Source organism: Ascidiella aspersa, chromosome 4, assembly GCF_963924565.1.
Source record: "Ascidiella aspersa chromosome 4, kaAscAspe10.2, whole genome shotgun sequence".
NCBI classification, from domain to species: Eukaryota; Metazoa; Chordata; class Ascidiacea; order Phlebobranchia; family Ascidiidae; genus Ascidiella; species Ascidiella aspersa.
This window is the reverse complement of record NC_139450.1, coordinates 9,870,011-9,891,207: the sequence shown is the minus strand read 5'-3', so window position 1 is coordinate 9,891,207 and position 21,197 is coordinate 9,870,011. Positions and strand designations below refer to the sequence as shown.

Here is a 21,197-nt window from a genome sequence, read left to right as displayed (position 1 = left end):
ATCATCGATCAAACCGATCTCAAAGAAAATAGTACTGGGATTAAGCCTGAAGATTCATCAGCTCCAACTGCTACAGAAAGTTTGTAGTAAAATTTTTGTATATAATATTTATTTTAGTATAAAAAATATTTGCCCCATATTTTGGTAAAAGATGCAATAAGTTAAGACAGGTTAAAATTAAATTTGGTTATTAGTAATTCGAGTGTAAAAAAAACAATAAAATGAAAAATGTGTCTTAAAATGTATTTATGTTATATATCATCTTTAATATTTTAGAAATTGACAAAAAGGCATCACGAATAAAAAAGTGGAAGAAGAGGATGAGATTTCAACCCAAAAATGTTACTCTTGATACAGGCATGTACACATCACTTGAAATTCTATTTAATTACTGTTTTTTTAAGTTTTATCATTCATCTGAAACAATGCTATTAACTTAACTATAAAAAAATTTTTACAGAGAAACATGAATATTACAAAAAGCTGTTAAAAGATCCCAATGATGATACCTTTGAATTGCCAAGAGGTATAAATTTGTTAAGTGAGATTTACAGAGACATGCATTTTTGATAATAAAGTGCCACTTCTTATATGTTGATAGCGGTTTCAGTGATGAAATATACCGAAGAATCCAAAAAGGAAATTGAAGCAATGCTGTCCGCAGTTAAACAACATGCTGGCAGTAAAACTGCTTTGCAAGTATGTATCTATTTTAAAAACCATCAGATTGCTTACTTCTCACTTTTCAGTTGAAGCTTTTGCCACTACTTGAAATTATTATTTATCCTGCAGATATTACCCAGACACCTTCGCAGAAGGGCTGCTTCACATAATATAAAGCGTCTGCCAAAGCGGTTAAGGGAACTTGCAAGCCAACAAATTAGCCAACAATCAGATGTGTGTTATCTATTAATGTGAACCCACCTAATATTTAAAATCACTTATGTTGTGTATGTTCTGCAGTCAAAGAGTGTACAAGATGCAAAGTCAAAGGTCTGTCGAAAGAAAAGAAGAAAGAAAATTGATTTGCAGAATGAATATGCAAAAAGAGCTGGTTACTATTTTAACTTTACCTCTGTCATTTTCAAAGATCAGCTATGATTATTGTTCTACACTTCTTATATTTTAATAAATTTTTTGAATTTTATTAGGCAAGCAAGGCTGGCTCGAAACTCATTTGTGGCATTCAAAGAGATTTCACATGACACAGTCAACAGATGGGCATTTTACTGAATGGAAAAACAGAGTTGCCATATCTCCATGTGACAAAAGCTTTCGAGCATGTTACCGTGCTGTGGCTAAACATTGTCTTATTCAGGTTCATTATATTTCATATTTAAAAGTAGAATGAAAAAGTTATTAACATCCCAATAAGAATTAAGTTGTAGTTATTAATATCTAAATCAGAATTGAGTTACCCAAAGACAAAAACCGTTTTATTTAAGAGTGTTCACATGAAATAATAAGGCGGTATTTGTTTTATAGGATGTTTCATACAATGGCTGTATAGAAATGTGTGGAACCAATCTCAATTTAAAAGCAATTCTTTCTGATGTGTTAAATGCTTCTGACTTGGCTGCCATGTTCCAGTCGGACACCGTAAGAGGAAATCTAGAATTAACAGCAATGATGTACAACAGGAGCACACTTGTTGGTCCGTTTACAGTGCTTTGGCAACCTCAGCAAGATGAATGTAAATATTAACGCCTCCTGTGTAAACTACATGTATTCTTCTTTTTAGTCGATTGAATAACTATTCAGTTATAACTTAAATATTTAGCCTTATTTTGTTAATTAACGTGTGCTGTGTCGCTCAGTTCGTTTAAACTTTAAAGGGTGGAGGATTTTTTTTGCTCTTCGTCAAATCATTAAAGAAAGGGGAACGGTGGCGACGTGGCGTAGACAGAAAACTATCTTGCTTGAACGGCCTTACACGGTGTCATACATCGCAAACCTTTCAAAACAAAATTCCCAAAACTTACACGTAAATTGTAAAACACAATAGGAAATATTGATTAGGGCCAAAGTTGACTTAAACGTCGGTGGAAAGCATCTCTATGTCGCTTCGCATAGCGATTTGATAAATGCACAGAGAAGAGCGAAATATTTTACATCATTGCAGTGTGGCGGAAGCCAACTATTTGTTGGATGTCTTTTGCCGAGTCGCCTGGACTCGTTCACGTTTTACCGTGTAGCGTTTAATTTAGTTTCTTTACCAGTAAAAACGACAATGAAACGGTAACTACGTCACTTTGTAGTTTATTGAGTTAAACAAGTAAATAAAAAAAGAAAACTTTCTATTATGTAAAATTTGATTCGAGTTTGTTTGTTTATAAAAGGTCAACTACAAACCGTTTTGTGTTTCTTTCACCCCTCCATATTTTCGGAGGCGTTTGGAATCCTGCAAGCGTTGGCGAAAAGCCAAGACATTTCCGTGAAGTAAGACTTTATAATGTTTTTATTCCGAAATTCATTCGTTTTCATCCATATTTTTGTAATACTGTCAATATAGAGACGAATTGGGCTCCCTCGTGCGATTTCGCTTAACCGGTCCAAAGTCAAGCGTCACAGCATTGTCGGTATTGCGACCTTTCGTCCAGTCTTCCACCAGTCATGTTCATGGTAAGGCTTCTGGTATAATAATAAGATTAAAATTCTACAAATTCAATTGAAATATTAACGCCAAAATATTCCATAAAATCGACATTTTGCGGTTTACAAACGTTTCGGCAATACCTCGTGTAACTATCAATGTGAAAATCCAAGTAAAAATCTAAGATAGCATAAGGTATTACCGTCTGTAAACCGTAAAATGTCGATTCTATTGAATATTATGGCTTTAATATTTTTATTGAAAATACTAAAAAAACGTGTATTGTGTTCCAAAATTCTACGAAATTATTAATATAGGAAAATTTTACTCGCATCTGCTGATCTTTTATGAATTGACTTCCTTTACTATTTTTTTTATATATTACTGTTGCACTATGCTTTTTAGTTAAGTGCATTTTAAGTCTGTGGTTGTTTTACTTACTCATGTTTTTTAAGAACAATCAAGTGAAAAGCTCTGGACTTGGATCGACGAAAATCAAGCCAAAGTAGACGAGCAGCATTCCTGCTTTGTCAACACTTTAAAAGGTTGGAACATTGGATTTGCATTTGTGGTTGATTTGTCTAAACCAGCGGCGCTTAACATTTTTGTTACCGCGTTCCCCTTCGTTAATTGCCTGCGTCTTGCGCCCTCCTATAAAGATATTAAATAATCACATGCAATTTGTTATTTTCCGATTACATTTCAGTAAGACAACATGAAAATGCTAAAACTGGTTCTTAGTTAAAATTGTGAGGTTTTTTTGGCTTGAATTGGCTAAACTTAAATACATTTCACATTGGGCGCACAACAAATTGCACGCGTATATATTGAGTTTTATCTAGCTGATTTGGACAAACATGTTTTAAGGGTATTTGGTCCACAGTTGTAAGGCTGCGTAGAAACCACGTAACAATGTCGCCCGTTCTAAGTTTGCACATCTGTAATTTGAATTATACTTTCGATGATATGTGTATTTTTAATAGGCAGAAAACATTATTGTTCGAACTAAACATATACTCTGAATAGGTCGTAAAAAGTAGCAAATAAAGTCCAAAATCCGAGAATTTGTAAACCATTTCTTTAGTTATTCAACTACACACGTTTAATTTAAGCATAGGACAGCATAAAAGCAGAATGAACACCAAACTTAACGTGGAACCAATGAAATCAGATAAAAAGTGAAATATTGGAACGGAGCTCGCTTCCCCCTAAAAATTGGTTGGCTCCCCAGGGTAAGAAACACTGGTCTGAAGGACTCCGAACTAACCAGTGTTCATTGTTTGACACAGAAATTCACCGGGCAAATTTTAACAAGACGGCCGTTTCTTGCCCTGAGCAAACGCCAATTCAAAACGTTCTGGCGATTTTGGTCAATGACCCAAGATTAACATTGCCGTTAACGAAGGTGAAACCGACTTTTAAAGAGCTGTCAGAGGGTATGTTTATGTCTTTTTGAAATATCCCATTTATATGTGTGGTTGTTTTAAAGTGTTTATAATTTTATTACGTGTAAAAGAGCGTGTACTCCTATTAAAGTTATACATGTGAATTAAAGTTTTAATTTCATTGAACAGTTGGCTTTCGTACAACTTGCTCAGCAGTACGATGGTCACCGGTAAACCAATGCCGTTGCTCTCAGTACGCTTGCCTTATCAAGGTATTCTATTTACAGATTTAAAAAGGTTTACCGATAACAGCCAATCTCGCAAGCACAGTTTAAACGATGTCTCGTCACCCTTGTGGGACACCGAAATTTTGCAGGAGGTAAAGTTATGAAAACTGCTTTCTAATATCCCCAATTCGTAGGAAATGTTACTTGAGTGTAATCGAGGTGTTTAATGAACAGCAGATATTTTGTAACAAATTATTTTCAGTTTTATCTCAATGTTTTTCTTATGTCTAACCTTGTTTCAGTTTAACAATACGTTATGGTATACTTTTTTTACATAGAGCAGTATACTTTATTAGATTAAGGATTTTTCCTTAAACCTTTTAGTTATATCCACGCCTGGTCATATTCTTTGGCCAGGACATGGATGAGATTTAATTTACAATTACGAGGCTTAGAAACAGTAACGTCGATTAAGTCGCATGATATAGATCATGTAGTCATTGGAAATGTATTTTGAATTGTATCCTTGTAATCAACGTTGAAAGCTTGGATTTTTGTGATAGGTTGCCGACAGCCGACTTCCAGACCACGTGGTAAGCACGCGGAAAAACGAGAGAAAGTTTGCGCTCGAAGAAGACAAAGAAAAGTTGTCCCAGGAAATGGCCACCCCTGTTCCCGTCATTCTGATCAGGAGAGACGGGTTGACTCGGCGTTGGTCGGGTAAGTTAATATTTTTTCGAATGTTTTGATTGAATTAGAAACACGCAATAATTCATGAATAACTTTTTCACTCACCTTTCGGTTCCGCTTTGTTTTTACCTTTAAATTCCCCCGTAAATATCTGCACACGTCACTACAGAGACTCAGGTGCGCCGTGACGTAAAACACTTGAGAAACTCTGATCTGTGGTCTCGTCTAATGCTATTCGAGTCTGCTTCGCCACTGAAATTGACACAACCAAGTGAACTAAAGCCGATCATATAGTTAACCGTAAGATTCCTTGAAAATGTGGCAAAACAAAATGCAAACAAACACACAAAAAACAAGTGTCTATATGTAGTAAAGTTCAAATAAATAGTATATGGAAAGTACAAAATATATAAATTGAAAAACAGTAGGCACTAAATGACTCTGCGAAAAACTCAAAACGTTACGTTTCGAGGTATTTTTAACGTTTTTTTTTTTTTTTTGTTGCAAATTTTTTTACCACCTGTGATCTCTAAAATCTTTGGTAATATTGTTACGACCCTTAAAACCATGCAACGCAGAAGACACCGATAACGACAAGACGGCAACAGGCCCGCACATCGGTCCACCGAGTGATTTTGGAGCGGGATGGGATATCATCCTACCCAAGAATTGGGCCACCGCGTTTTGGATCCCTTTCGTGTACCACCTCGCAAGAGCCGGTGGATTGCGTGAGAGCGAGCACTCGCACTTGGTAAGTTCTTGTTCCTTATTCTGTATTTTGCTGGTGCTTTGGCCTTAAATGCAGCAAAACTTTGTCATCGTACTGATTCATAATCCCGACTTTTTGAATCCAGAATAGTTTAAACCAGTGGCTTTCAACCGCCTGTCCGCGTCAACTTTTCTGCCGGTCCGCTAAAATTATTACTATTTTATATCTCAATTGCAAAACGCAAGATGTTGAAGGCTTGTCCGTCAAGTTTAGTTAATGGTCTATTACGGACTTTATCATACGTGACAATTCTGCAAGTGTGCGGCACTTTACATAAATTATCAATCGTTAGCGGACCCTTGCGCTTATTTTTGCTGAGTGGTTAACTTTAACGTTACAATAAACGAGATTGAAACTGCACATTAACTGTGCAACAAGGTTACAAAAAAACGTTTTAATTTGTGGCACCTAATTTTTATCGTACACAAAAAATTGGCACCGACCACATTTAAGGCACCTAAAACACAAATCCTTTCCAAGTTCTGAAATTTTACCGGTAAGCTAAAAAAGTTGAGAACCAATGGTTTAAACCCCTTGGATTACGTAATACTATAGAACACTTTTAGTTCTGTGTGAGCACTGGCCATCGAAGTTTTAATCTATATTTAAAATTTTAGCCACTTTTTGTGTTAAATATTTTTAATATTCACTAAAAAAAACTAAAAAAATATTATTATCATGTTTAGGAATGCAAAGTCCCGTTCTTCCCTCGGGACTTTCCCGACACCAATGCTGGTTTAACCTGGTGGAACGCAAAAAAGCAAGCGAATCACACCACTTATTACAAGTTAGTGCTGTTTAATTTTTCGGTTAAAGCACCTCTTATGTTTTGACAAACAAGTATTGATGAATGAAAAAAAAAAATTCTGACTGTGTTTAAGTAACAATTTTTTTAGTATGTGATTCTGTGTACGGGCGTGTCAATTTTCAAGAACTATAGTTTAATATCATGCTGAGGACAAATCGGCAAACTACTGCTAATACTGTTTTTTGACATTGTCGCTGATATTTAAACTCACTTTGATTTCGTGGTAAATCGCGCTCAGTTAAAACATAATTTAAACCTGGGCTTCCTAAACATTTCGCCACCCTTAAAGTTTGATAGTTATAAACAGAACATTTATCGTTGTCTGTTTCCTTACGTCTTCCTGTAACTCAAGGAGATTACGTGTTGCATTAGTTTTTGTATATCAAAAGTCAGCAAAAGTAATAACACGACGACAACGTGCGACCCTTTAAACTCATCGTATTGGAGCCTGCGCTGTATAAATAGAGATTAATTTGCTTTGAAATTGTCACCTTCACGACAAAAATGCATTGTTCCCTTCCTAACCGAGTTTTTTTCCTCACTCATCGTTTTCTTGTTTTTCGACTCTTTTTTTCAAACCTGTCAGTACGCTTTTTACATTACAGGAAACCTCCAGCAAAGCGCCCCAACTACGCCGTGCTCGCCGCGCCCTTTCCATTTGCCCCGAACTGGGAATACCTCTTGGCAGAAAAACAAAACCTACAACCTCAAGCCGAAGAAATGACGGATCCAACAAACAATGTTGTCAAAGTTGCCGGAAACGTTTTGATCGCTAAAGATGGTATCGGCAACGAGTCGGAGCGTATACCGTCGACATCTAAGAGCACGAAACGGACTTCAGAAGCATTGGAAGATATGGCTCCGCGTAAAAAGGCGAAGCTCGACACGTCGTTTTCTGTTTTGCGAGATGTGGAGCAAGTGAAGCAGCTGACGTGCATGCTTTGCCGCAGAAAATACTGTAAGTTGCTATTTGCTGTTAAGAGTTTGATTTTTACACCTTTAGGAGATTTAATATTTATGCCTTTCGTTATTTTGGGGTTAGGTGTTATCATTGTTTGCGAATTGATTTAAATATTATTTGGTATACACTACACAGAGTTTAAAAGTACAATTTGAATGTTTAAGGATGCCATTTCAAACAAAATTTTGATGAAATTTTGACTTGAACGACGATTCATTACGGCTTCACAGTTTTTCTTGCATATAGTTATTTATATCTTTCCTTTTTCTAACGATTATCAAATTAGAAAAAGTTGGCACAAAATTTTATATCCAATCTTTACATTATCCGGCTAGCGATTGTCGACCTCACAGGATTATTCTTTATGAAAAAGTTGACCTATAACTTAAGTAAAAATATCTATAAAGTTTTTACGATTTAGCAATTCAAGTTCCTCGCCTTCTACTTCGCAGAAGCGCAACAAACACACTCGTGTATTTTTAATTTTAGCTGAAGCGATAGAGGCTCTGTCCGCCATGGCCCCACGTACCCTCGTTTGTGTGCAAGTGACCCCTATAAACAAAGGGAGCCCGGAACCCCAGGCCATGCTCTGTGCGCCAACGAGCGACGACCTCGTCGAACTTGAAATGCAATACAGGGATCTCCACGGCAAGGGTCTGACGAATTGCTCCGGTCCTGTTGAGCCCAAGCACAAAGACCCTTTTCGCGAGGAGAGGTATTTCAATCAATGCTTCTTAGACGATATTTCTGTTTAAAAATTTCGCACGCCTTTTAAAAAGTAATCAGCACCTACCCATATTATAGCGCTTGACCTTACATTTTTTGCAATTGAACAATCGAGAATAAATTCTATTTGAGATTTGTCGCGTTTTAATAATAATTACTCTATAAAACATAGGATAGTTCCATTGTACAAAATATACATTTACATCGTTTTTGAAAAACACAATAAAAGAATGAATGATAAATGATATAAAAACATGTATATATATATATTATAATATTCCTTTATTTATCTGTTTAATAAGCGGGTGTTACTGTACTTAACTATTACAAAATATATTAGATTTTCAAAGCATAATTTCGCATTACCTGCTGTAATTGCAGAAAAACGGTGTGCAAAGCGGCCAAGAAGAATCACAAACAAAAAAAGAAGGCAAGCCCTATCGAGTCATTGGCATCTGCCAAACCTTTCCAATTCAAGGTTTTTCCAACGCGAAATATAATCGGCTTTCTAACTTCCGGGGACTTTTTGTTCTCTTACGCCGCTGGTGGCGGTGTTGGCTTCGTGTCGACTGATCACATGGTGTCGCTGTTAAAAGCACAGTCGTCGAATTCTTGGCTGATGGCGGAATTTAGCCAACATGTGTCGGCACCTTTGGCTCTTTTGCGAAACAAGGACAGCGCTCAGTATAGATTTGTTTCCTTGACGCCAATCTGCTAGTATCCTATAATTGTGTCACATAGCAACGTATTGAACCTTCAACAGCCAACAGCGCCATAATAAAACTATGAAGTATGTTTATTGTTTACCCTTATGGTTATGCCGTTTTTGTTATTACAGATGTTTTGTTTTTTTCTCGATTCTTGTATATCTTTTGTTCCTGGATGACAGGTCGCTGTAGTTTGTGTTATGCGATAAAATGTTCGAAATACACTGAATCTTGAATGAATTGATGCCTACGTTCCGATGTGTAGTTTTTTATTAAACTTGACTTGCTGTTCACAATTGTTAAAGGGGACGAACGATTTATTTGATTTAGTTAAGCATGTTTAGGTTGTCACGAACACGAATTCTTGTGCGATCTTTTATGACGGTTTACCACTTATATTTTGTGGCCACATCAATTCGCAAAGACGACGCGATTTTTTTTTCATTTTTACGTGTTAAGGATTTTGCGATGTGCGATGTGCTGTTAGGGTGAAATACCCTCTTGCCTATTATGTTCCAGAAAAAAACTAGCGGTACACAAAGTTTATTGCATAGAATTTCATACCTTCAAACATATTGGAATGGATGCGAAGCATTAATTGAAATACCTCGCTAAATGTATGATGGCCAAAACAACTCAATTCTAGGGTCATATTAGTAATGTGCTTTAGATTCCCCTTTCAGTTTAAGTACAGAGTTATACTTAACGTTTAGAGAAATTCATGTTCGACAGAAAAGGCACGAAAACTGTGACTCGGCTTCTCACTTGAACACTAGTTGCAAGAAAAAACTTTGTATTGAAAGAAAGCTTAAGCTATAGGCCTAAAATTGTTATGCGTACATTACTAAAATGGAGTTTGCTGCTCAAAGTGTATCGCTGCATCATACGTTGCTCCACAGTTTCTAATCCTCTGACTAAAGGCCGTTCAGGATTTAATTGCTTTGTCATTTAGTTTAATTGCTGTCGTGTTGATAGTAGGCCTATGGTTACGGGGCTTGCACGATACTTTACGACTGCCAAACCTTGAGATCTTAAACTTAAGTGTCGTTTCTAGACGGAAGGAGCGGACCTGAAATATTGTTAACGGCTTAATTAACTAGATAACTGCCGTACTATGACTTATCCGATGTTTCGCATGTACAGTGTATATGGTTGATAACTTGTAGTGGAATGTTCTAGAATCTAGATATATCAGTTCTTGCCAGTTAGCCAGTTGCGCGTTCGCTGTACTGAAACGGTCGCATTGCCAAAGGGCAAGTCATTCAACCAAATGCAAGCTTTAACGCAGCGTATAAAGCAAAGCTGAAAGTGTGGAAACTGTTATCGTCGGCACGTCGACCGACCGCTTAATTTTACCAATTCGTGCAAAAGGCAACTGGAACCGAGTTGTAGCGAACAACTGAAGGGTTTGTTATTTTGTCAGTTAAATGCAAATAACTTTTAGGTTGGAAAAGTAAACCAGCCTTTACGTAAATTGTAACTTGACTGTTAGGTAGCCTAATATTTGGAGTTGCCAGACTATGCTCATTTCTAAGATTTGTGACTATCTAAACGTGCAGTGTCTTGGAAATCAGCAATGTGCTTATTTTTTAGGAAACCTGCTTATTTTTGGGTTGTGTGCTTGGATTGTCTCAGGTTGTTTTTATAAGAATGTTCATTCATTATACTTATCTTGGTACTAATTATCAATAATCCCCAATATAAACTATTATTCGAAAATAATTTTTCTGAAAGACACAAAAGCTTGATGTAAAATAATTTCGGGTGTATAACTATACGTCACTACAGAGCATCTTGCCTAATTTTTGTTCTTAGCAGATGGTAACCCTTTTATACAGTAAAATTTGTGAAAATAAGTTTTCGCTAACTTATAAGGTGGAGAATTTGTGTTGCACAGAAACGAGAACATGAATAGGTTGCTAAAATATGTGCTTGTTGCTTTTTTGTTGGTTAGCCCTGTACATAGACCAACAACCGTGCTCGCACAGAACTTCAATTCTCTGATTCTTTTCAATTTATTGCGGCGGCTGTTAAACAACAACGACAGCGGTAACACAACACCAAGTATGTAATAATTTTCTTGTTAGCATGTGTCTAGAACGCTTACGTATACGTAAGTAAACATATTTAAAAACAAGATTATACAACTCAATATTCACTACCCTTTTTAAATAGTCGATTTGACCGTAAAACTCAAATCGCACATAATTTAAGTTTGTTGAATCTTGGATATGTGCAATGTAAGCCGAAGGATATATTATGTTGAACAACGGCCGCAAACTTTTCCTACATACTTGTTTTCAATTTAATGGTTTAATCCGCTTCTTTTCCCTGGAGAAAATTTTAAACCTTTTTTGTGGTTAAAGTGCTGTGAAAGTATAGTCTTCTTTAAAAAGACCGTTTAAAGTTGCAAAACAAGCCTACTATTTTAAAGAGATTTTTTTGTTTTTGTCAAACTTTTATGTGCATTCCGTGTGGCCACAGTTTTTTCACGAGAATCTTTGGGTTGAACGTTTCGCCATTATTAGTTATATCGTGTTTAACGCAAATCTTTTTTGCATGAGATCAGGCAGAAAATGGATTTCCGGCATAAGCATACGTTTACTAAGGTTCTCTTTTTCAGTACAAAAAATATGTTTATTGGCTAGTTTAGAAATAAGTTTTCAAAATCCCAAGGGAAGCCTACTTGTGTATGGTACTTTTACGTCTAAATTTTTGGTAAAGAGTTTAAATGTTCCTATTGCGTTTTATCTGTCGTAGTATTTATAGGATGTGTTTTATTTGGCATTTGTTTGGAAAACTCAATTTGTGAAATGTTATTCAATTTACTATTTCATGAAGGAGTTAATAACCTCGTAAAATCAAATGGTACTCTTAGTCAAAACTTTTGATTATGGTGCCATGTTACAGTTGAATTATTTTTAGTTACGACGTCACGATTAAAATTTCCCTGGATCTCCCATTTTATTTAAGGATGTAGTCTACATTACTTCTTACTAGCTATAGGTTTGTATGTTGAATTCCACCTTGTGTACACAATAAAGTTAGTTTGTAAAACCTGATGTAAATGCTATCACGACAAAACGCATTTTTCAGTCGTAAGACTGCCACCTGATTGTCGTTAAATCAGTAATAAAGAACACGAAAGTAAACATTTATTGTATTGTATCTTTACAGGGCGAGATGTAAACCCCAACTGTCCGATGGTATGCCCGGCTAACAAAGTTTGCACGTTCGACTTCAAAATATTTTACTCATCATTCGTCTGCAAGTGTCGACCGAATTTCCTTTGCTTCGATAATTTTCGTAAATAAAGTGCGGTCATACTCGCCTTGCATATGCCCACTGCACGTAATGACACACGGAAGCAAACCAATGACACCTCACCACTTACTTTCCGTGCATTTTGCATTGGACTACTTAGAATCAACTATAATAATTGTACTGGCACATTGGCTTGTTGGGGATCTTGTTTTTACCTCTTACTGTATAAGTTGTTTTTGTGCAATATGTTTTTAAAATCATGAATAACAACGTCGCTGTATGGTATTTATGAATCGAAATTGAAACGAAGTGTAGAAAATTCATTGGCATTATTACGCCCGAGACGCTAAATACATTTTATGAATAACGTTTTCAGATAACTAATTTTTACGTATTTGTCTTCAAAAATCCAAACCTTCGTTACGCTTGCTCCGTTTACTAATACGTCATTGTTTTTAAGAGACATTTCCTTTTAATTGTCATCGCCTTGGTGTCAGTTTTAAGCAAAGGTCAGCTTCAGGTAATAATAGTTGAAGTACTGGCGTATTGTTCACGTGTCGTAGATATGCTTGGCCAGCAGGATGGTCCAAGGTTGACAGCATCGCGGGCCACATTAATATTTTATTAATATTCTTGGCGGGCCACGTAGGCTACTTGTGTGTTCGGGCGTATCCACGATTTTTGTTTGATCAGGGCATAAAATCTTCGAAAATGACGTCACAAAAAAAAATTGAAAAACAAATAACGCCAAAAGACATAGGCCTATCATTCCAGGTTGTGCGCCAATATGCAAATGAAATTGCAAACGGCTCGGAAAAATCTTGCGAAATTTTTTTTGTGATGCACGAGATGTTTTAGGCAAACGAGTTGTGAGAGACCCCATAACTGTAAGGTTAAAAACTCGTAAAACGCTCGCGGACTAAACGAACCGTGTGTTGTTTATCTTGTACAGTTTTAAGTTAGATAAAATTGCATACTACGCTATCGCTAAATTGACGTACTCGATTTACGTAAAAATGTTTTAACTAGAATAATTTTGCTGAAATTGCATCCTGGAAAGAGTCAGGACACTAGGGACGGGTACACATAAAACCTACAAAAATTTTCCAGAACTTCGATATGTTTGATCGTTCATTAGTTTAAAGTGGCAAAAATTAATTTAAATAGACTCGTACTTTCTATGTTAAATTCGTAGAAAAACGACGGAAAACATTTGTGTGCTGCAGGAAAAACGGAAACATAACATATAAGTTCGCCAAACAGTCATTTTATTAACTGACATAGGACGCACATGCGCGTACAATCGAAGCCCTTTAACACATACGAAGTATTAGGCCTTCTTGCCACCCTCTATATCGTAATTGATAAGCGATCGGAACCAGGTTAATTTATTAGTTTAACTCGCAAACCGTAATTATAACCAAACTATTCGAACATGCTAGCAATTCGTTCCTGACTTATATTTGTTTGATTAAATCTTCAATGGAACGCATTACAATAATTCAACAGTGCTCCGCGGGCCACGAACAATGATTGCTGACTCGATTAGTCCATATAGAAAATGAAATTTAAATATAGAAAAGTTACACATAGACAGACGAATATCGGCCATACAGTTGGTGAAAAGAAACTTTTTTTTAAAAGCGTTTTCTACACAATATCTTTGTGTAAAAACCGGTTATCTTGGTAACTCAATGAACAAAAAAAAACATCCTTCGTCCAACTGCTTTTAAACTGTTGCTAATAATTCCCAAAGGAGAAATTAAACAATTCTAAGGCCGTAAACGTTTGGGACGTTGGAGGTCGGCCCAGCGATTGGTTGCTAGTGTAAGTAAGGAACTGCGTGCGGCGAGGAAAAGCGGCTGCCTAAGACTCACGTTCGCCTACTTGTATAACTTCATATCTGAAGAAGTAGCTGCTAAACCACCTGTTTTTATAACAAAAGAGTCACTTCACTGATGAGTCAGTAAATATTGCTCGTTGAGTATGTTAGGCTATATTGTCACCAATGCAGCCTAATTTACACATGGGAAGAAATGAGAGTCAACTTGTTTGTTCGTCAGTTACACATAGGATATACCTTGTTAAATTAGGTTTCTTATGGGCCAGATGTTGCACACCAGAAGCGTTGGTTCACATAAAAAAACTTACATACAAAGGCCAAGAACCGCTTGCAACTCACGAGCCGGTTTGGTCACACCTGTAGGCTACCCAGTAAAAAGACGAACAATTTAGAATAGCATAAGGGGATTGAATGGCGAATAGAAGAGATCGCTCGCTTTATATTACGACTTCATACTGGTCATTTGCAGCGCCACTGATCTCTAAAAGGTTTCATAGAGACCACCAGTGTCAGTAGAGATCAGTGGTAGGATAATAGCCTATCATTAAATACTTTATTTGATTTTATTAAAAACAAAAAAGTTGGTAAAAACTAAAAAAAAAACTTTTTTCGAAGGTAACGACTCTATAAAAAGTTAACTGTTTGCTAAAACGTTGATAGGTAATTTAAACAAAATACCATCTGTTTCAACGCGTCATTATTGTTCATCAGCTGGTCACTTAGCACATAATGACAACAGGAGTCACAGCCGCCTCAGGTAAACATTTGTTGAGTTTTTTCGTACTTATGAGTTACGTCTTTAAACGTGAGTACGAAGACAAAAGAAAAAAAATTAGTTAACTTTAATTTCCAATGGAAATAAATGGGTATCAAGTTAAACCTGTGAATAGGGTTTTAACAATGAATTAAATCCAGTCCAAAGGTGACGTCACTGTTGATCAGCTGGTTTCGTCACGTCATGACCATCGGCGTTTACGTAAGAGACTGTGTTACGCAATCGCAAACAAGCCTGCTTGTCCACAGCGGAAAAACAGTTTATATGCGGCGTCATAGCGTACTTGCTTCAGGTCACGTCCACACTGCTTTAAAGGTGGTACTGTGGTCGAAAGAATCAGGAATAGCTTGTCACACTGTGATAGGTATAGGAAAGCGTATAACTAAAACGGTGGTAATTTCTGATTAAATTGCAGCTAAACGATTAACCATTGTTATCAAATTAAACAATGATGTGGTATATCTAGGTTTTAGTTAATGATTTACATCGCCGTTTAATTTCCCCAGCATCAGCTATTTAGAAGCACTTTAATACGTTTGGGCATTTTTTACTGTAACACGATAAATAAAAATGTATACTGATAAAAAATGTTACGGTTTCAGTCAAGTGAAGGATTTAACACTTTAACGAGATTTGGAGAAGTGATTTTACAGGCTAAATAAACTGAAAGTATAATGCACATTTATTTAAATATTCAGTTTAGTTGCTTTTTTAACCCTTCTTAACTTTTGAAAGTATAAAAGTTATACCAGTCAATACCCAACCAAACCTTGTAAGTAATGTATACTTCAATTGTAAATCATAATCACAGATAACTGAGGCTACTGTATGTAGAATAAAGTCAGTATATGTCTCAATACTTATTACATTTTTAGTTGATATTTGTTAATATTTGGTGTTGATTGTTTGTTCACTTACTGTTTGTCACACATCTGCAACATGTCCAGCAACACACCAAACCCTTCTATTTTTGGAACTCTGGTACAAAAGGTCAAAGAAAAACCATTCTTTTACATCGGTAAGTATGCATTTTTTTCCCAGTGTATTCAACTTATTTAGTTTGAAGCCGTGATTTTTTCTGTCATGCCCTCGTTTTGTAATATATTGTCATGTGCCTTGCGCTCACCTCAGTTGTTTAATAAGCAATACACCAAAATAATTTTGTATTTGTTAATGACCCATCAGTTAAAAAACATGAAAACACAACGATGATTGTTCATCATGAAAAGTACATTAATATGTTGATTCAATTGACTAACTTTTTATGTGAAATATATGACACATTGGGCACACAAATTACACAGTGCTTATTCTCAATATATTGTTTATTTATAAAGATACTTTTGACAAACATGTTGTGAGGGCCATAAAAGCTGAAAAATAAACTGTAAAAGTTTGCACAGAGAAATTTAACTCATTGTAAACTGCAACTTGAAACCATATATTCTTAGAATAATTTTATAGTTTTGTTTGATATTAGCTAATATTCAATTTACTGTATTAAGTGTGTTATTGTTTTATGCCTACATTTCCTTTTTTCAACATGTTTATGTGTGACATACCTAATTTGTTAAGTGCTAGATAAAGCTTTTATGTAGAACCAAATAGTAAGTATTGTAATAATTGTTGTTCAGGTACGGCATCATGGTGTGGAATTGCAGCTTATGGGTTGTATGGACTGAAAACTCGTAAAATAAGGATGTCTTTATACCTCATTAACCTTCGCTTAGCTGCACAGGGAAGCTTTGTAAGTCAAAATTAAAAAAGTTTCATAAATATCATGATCTAACAATCCTTGTATTTATTTGAAACATTTTGGAAGTTTTTTAGTATGTTTGTAATCTAAAAATATATTTGAGTAGTAAAATCAATTTAAACATTAACCAATTTCATTTAAAATATAATATTAATATCATCTAAAAATATTTATTTGTATTTTTAGTGTGTAATTCTGACCGGTGGTGCCGCCTATCTTTTGGGTCAAAGATATTTTAAGAAAGAAGATTTACCTGCCCCTCAGTTGCAACAGCATAAGTAGCATCAGCCATTTTGTGATGGTTTGTTCTTATGCATTCTGCTACTGCCCGAACATGAAACAATCTTCAAATTACGTGGTCATAAAGTAAACTGTTTGTAGTTTGTTTTCCTTGTCAAGACTACAAGGCACATTTTACTCTGTGGCAATGGCACTGTGATTGTTGCTTAGACGTTTAAATTTTTGTCATCAGATATTTTAGTCTAAATATGTGTTTGTTTGCATGAGACCTCTATTGTCTTTATAAGTAGCCTACATTGTACTACCAATGATTAGGTTTTATATTAACGCTTTTAAAATATTGTTTTCAAAACTAACCAAACCTAGACATTATTTATATATTTTCTCTTGTGGTGTTTTTATTTGATTTTCCTAAAGTGCATTCTGCATATTTTGTGTCATGCACTAAACTGCATTGTTACAATTAAAACACAAAAAATACGTGTTAGAATATACAATGCTTGGAGATTGTAGTTAAATGCAGGGCTGTGGAGTCGGTTAGAAATAACGCAAGTCCGACTCTAAGACTTGACTAAATATGGTGGATAGTTAGCAATCCAGTCACAGGGGTGGTTTTAATTTAGCAATATTCCGCCCTTTCCTTTTGCAATTGGCGGCCCATATCAGTTTCAAAATTTCGTAATGCGCAGCACGCCGAACTTTGGACTAGGGTAGTTTTACGTGGTCTTACTCCTGTCCCAGTCCGACGTTAGAAGAAGAAATCAACCCCGTCTATTAGATGTAGTAAGCATATCAAAGTTTATACAAAAGTAGATGGCATTTTAAACGTTTTCAATTATCTCTTTATTCATTTCGGATTATTAATTAATAAAGATATATTCAAAACGTTTAAAACAGGGCTGCGGAGACGGTTACAAATAACCTGAGTCCGACTCCGGCCAAATGTGTGATTTCGTCGCGTCCCCAGCTCGGCTCCGACACTACAGCCTGTATTTTACTCATTAACATAACTTTTTACACATATATAATATTATTATATAATAAACACGTTGCTTTTCGACCAACTCTCTCGTGAAGGAAACATTCATAGGGGTGTTAAAAACCAATTAGTTTGAACAACCACTTCACCTTTACCAGTGGTGAAAATAAGCCGAAACGCTTCGGAATGTCGTTCACGTAAAACAAAATATATGTCTGTTGTTTTCACAAGGCAAAGTCCCAAATTATGTTGTATGTTAATCACGTGGCGTAGATATCAAAATTGCCTGTTAATTTTACTTCAAATTTCTTTGCAAGAATCGCATTTTCTAAAAAACAGTTTTGTAAACCTAATATACTTAAATGCTTGTTTGTTTGCGATTCGCGTTAAATTGTTAACGTGTTTTCAGCCACACCGCTGTGAATCCAATAGCCCACTCAAACAGTTTATCAAAAGTATTGATAAATACAATGATATCGTATGTGGCAAACTTTTTAGGCTGTCTAACGCTTTAGGACTCTTAGATTATTTTGTTACCTTTTTGAACCTATAAACTGTAACGACATCGAAGATCCCAGGATTAGGCCTACTTGTTTTACCGTCCCGTTAAGATGCAACTTTGTTGTGTAATCACTGAACATTTTCATGCGTTCCGGTAAGACTTTATCTTTTTTCAGTGCCTAGGTCAGGGTTTCTCAATCGTTGGCCTCGGCTCCCTGGGGGGCCCAGGAGCGGTCATTGGGGGCCACGAGCATACCTCTTTCGCTAGATATTGCGAAAACCAAAGTGTCACTATTTTCAAAGTTTAGCAGTAAACTTAATTTGTGTTTTTTATTATGACTGTCAACCTTTCTTGTAATGTTTTGTAACCCATTTTTCTGACACATGCTTTGACTCGTCAGTTGGGAGGTTTAAAGCAAAATATTGAATGATTTTTATTCGTTTCATCGCGGAAAGTTACGCCTATTTGGTCGTTCGCGACTGGCAAGTTTGGTTAAAGGCCTGTCGCTGTGACGTCGCCATGCAGTGCGGCGTCAGCGTTTTTTCGGGCGGCCAATTATTACTTGCCGATACCCTTGCCTAATCATTTAAGTGTCCAACAAGTTCTGTTAGGCGAGCAACTAGTGTGCAATGCCGGGTGCCACGGTTTACTTTAAGGGCAGTTGCAAAATAAACATTCCATCGTAAAACGCATTACGTACGCTACAAGGTTATTTAAATATTCAAGGTCATTTTTAGGCCAATATTCTGCGGTTAATAAAACGAAAATCGAGAAACCATCTCGACAAATGCAGTGACATTGCTTGGCTCAGTACAAAACAGAGCCGAATATACAAAATAACTTGGCGGCGTCGAAGAACAAGATTTATAATGACTAACTATGTTAATTTAAATAAAATTGTACAATTTTTAAAAGTAAGTGCATTTATTCGTTGATTTATGGCTGTATTTGTTATTAACTTAAAGAAGTAAACAAGTAAAATACGTTAAACACAACGCTAGGTATTTTATAAGCAGGGGGCCACAAGGGTCGAGAGCACTTTAAAGGGGGCCACGAAGCATAAAAGGTTGAGAACCACTGACTTAGGTTATAAAAATTATTCCACTTTCAGCCTATTAGATGTACGAAAAACAGATCACGAAAGAGCTTCTTTTAAAGTTCCGAGATTTCAGCAATACCCCTCTCTTTATTTACGCAATTTGTGGTTGAGTGTTTTAAAAGTCATAAATGTGTTACGTTTACGGTTGGGTTTTGTTTAGTTTTGGAAAAAGCCAAACAATCAAAAATTTTATTTTTAACAAAGATCTGTTGTAAAAAAGGTTAATTGATATTTGTTTTAATACTTCACAGTTAGTATAGCACAAGAGAAATATAAGGCAGTTTACTTACGGCCTATTTATTACCCTGTAACTTATATATAATTACAATTGTATTTTGTTTTTCTTGTATGTTTTGGCATATTCTTGTAAAATATTTTTAACCTAAGGAGCCAAGTATACAATTAATTATGAGGTCACGTTGTGACGCAACTTGTGGCAAAAAAAAAGGTTAATTTATTGAGACGGTATTTTTCTTACAGTTGTTGTTTTTAGCATATAGGAGTAACCCAGTAATACCTTTTGGTTGCTACCCTACTCATTATAAATATTTTGTAAAACACGAATAATATAATTTATCCGTTAGGCTTAATAGGTCTGTTTTGCCCCGCCTTTCCATACAGGTTTTATTGGTATTTGGCAATCAAAATTATAAAAGCGAAAATGTGTCCTTTTAAGTCATGCCCATGCCGAATTCACTGTTGAAGTTATTCACAATAAAGTTGGTTTAGGAAGACAATACATACGGATTGAACGTAGCCCTGAGGTTAAATCGGTTGCAAAACTCCTCTCCTTAAGCTGTATCTAGCTTATTAAGAAATTCCTTATTTAAACGACCATGGTACTAGTTGATAGTTTCGAATCCATTTTCGCTAATGTGTTTCGCATCGCCTGAAAGCGCTCACAGCAAGAATTTTATTTAATAAAAAGCTTTCAGTTTTTTTTTTTCGAATAGCGTTTTTGTATATGGTAACTCACCAAAAGCAGAACTGTTAGATTTCAATAAAAGCGTGATTACAACGAAAAAACGCTATTTTTCATTACTTGCCCGATCATAAAGTTTATGAATGTGTTGTAGCAATATAGCTCAAATCTTGATGAAAAAATATTTTTAACGCTCAATAAACCACCTTGAGATATTTTGTAGAACTTTACGATTACATACACAAAATAAAAGTATGACATTTAAACAGATACTATCTTGGAAGAACAATTTTTATTAGTGTTGTTGCGAAACGCGTATAGTTTTGGAGAAGCTGTACGTTGCAATTAACAGTGTATCTAGTCTGTTTACCGCTTTTTGGACTTACCACAAAAAACGCCACTTATATCATGACTAATTCACGGTACCTTGTTGTTTAACATTCACGTCATTTTACCTTGTGATTTGTAACGAGAAGACGATGCGAGCTTGCTAATTCTTGAAATTGTTTTCGGCAAGGCCAAAATTAATTTGATCTTAAGTTTTTACCGTTGTTAGGTTTTGTGGTATCTTTGTATGCGTCACGGTCTGCCTTCAGGCTGTCTTTTGGTATCTAGATGTAGGTTTGGCCTGCTGGTTCAAGTAGTTTTTAAAGTGTTTCAACAAGATTTAACTGCTTTCCTCGATTTGATGATGTTTTAAACTGACCCTATTACCCTCCTTTATGCAAAACGCGGTTGTTTTTACGATTTAAGTCGTTTACGAACCTAATGAACATTAAGATTTTAGTTACAATGTCGTGAAGCTTTTAAAAATTTGTTTCGCCCAAAAATGTGGAAAACATAAGTTTTGACCAATGAAAGTTTTGTTGCTACCAAGCATTAATATAGTCCTTCTGAGAAAATTTTTAATATTATACTTGCCGACGCATCGATAACCATAATACGGTAAAA

The 21,197-nt window shown here is 35.7% G+C and overlaps 2 protein-coding genes across 2 annotated transcripts; both read left to right on the top strand.

Annotated features, from left to right (window-relative positions):
* Positions 1-243: 243 nt before the first annotated feature.
* On the top strand, positions 244-8,877 carry LOC146147093 (ribonucleases P/MRP protein subunit POP1-like). The gene is made up of 18 exons (XM_083387914.1): positions 244-357; positions 461-526; positions 602-699; positions 793-897; positions 964-1,054; positions 1,152-1,318; positions 1,486-1,693; positions 2,340-2,439; positions 2,513-2,622; positions 3,049-3,138; positions 3,883-4,029; positions 4,266-4,357; positions 4,769-4,925; positions 5,474-5,646; positions 6,351-6,451; positions 7,078-7,430; positions 7,923-8,148; positions 8,541-8,877. The coding sequence occupies exons 1-18, from the start codon at positions 249-251 to the stop codon at positions 8,875-8,877; spliced, it is 2,730 nt and encodes a 909-aa protein (XP_083244040.1). The 5' UTR covers positions 244-248.
* A 6,203-nt stretch (positions 8,878-15,080) lies between these two features.
* LOC146147092 (HIG1 domain family member 1A, mitochondrial-like) lies at positions 15,081-17,234 on the top strand. Its single transcript, XM_083387297.1, has 3 exons — positions 15,081-15,766; positions 16,383-16,495; positions 16,691-17,234. The coding sequence occupies exons 1-3, from the start codon at positions 15,688-15,690 to the stop codon at positions 16,784-16,786; spliced, it is 288 nt and encodes a 95-aa protein (XP_083243423.1). The 5' UTR covers positions 15,081-15,687; the 3' UTR covers positions 16,787-17,234.
* Positions 17,235-21,197: the final 3,963 nt, after the last annotated feature.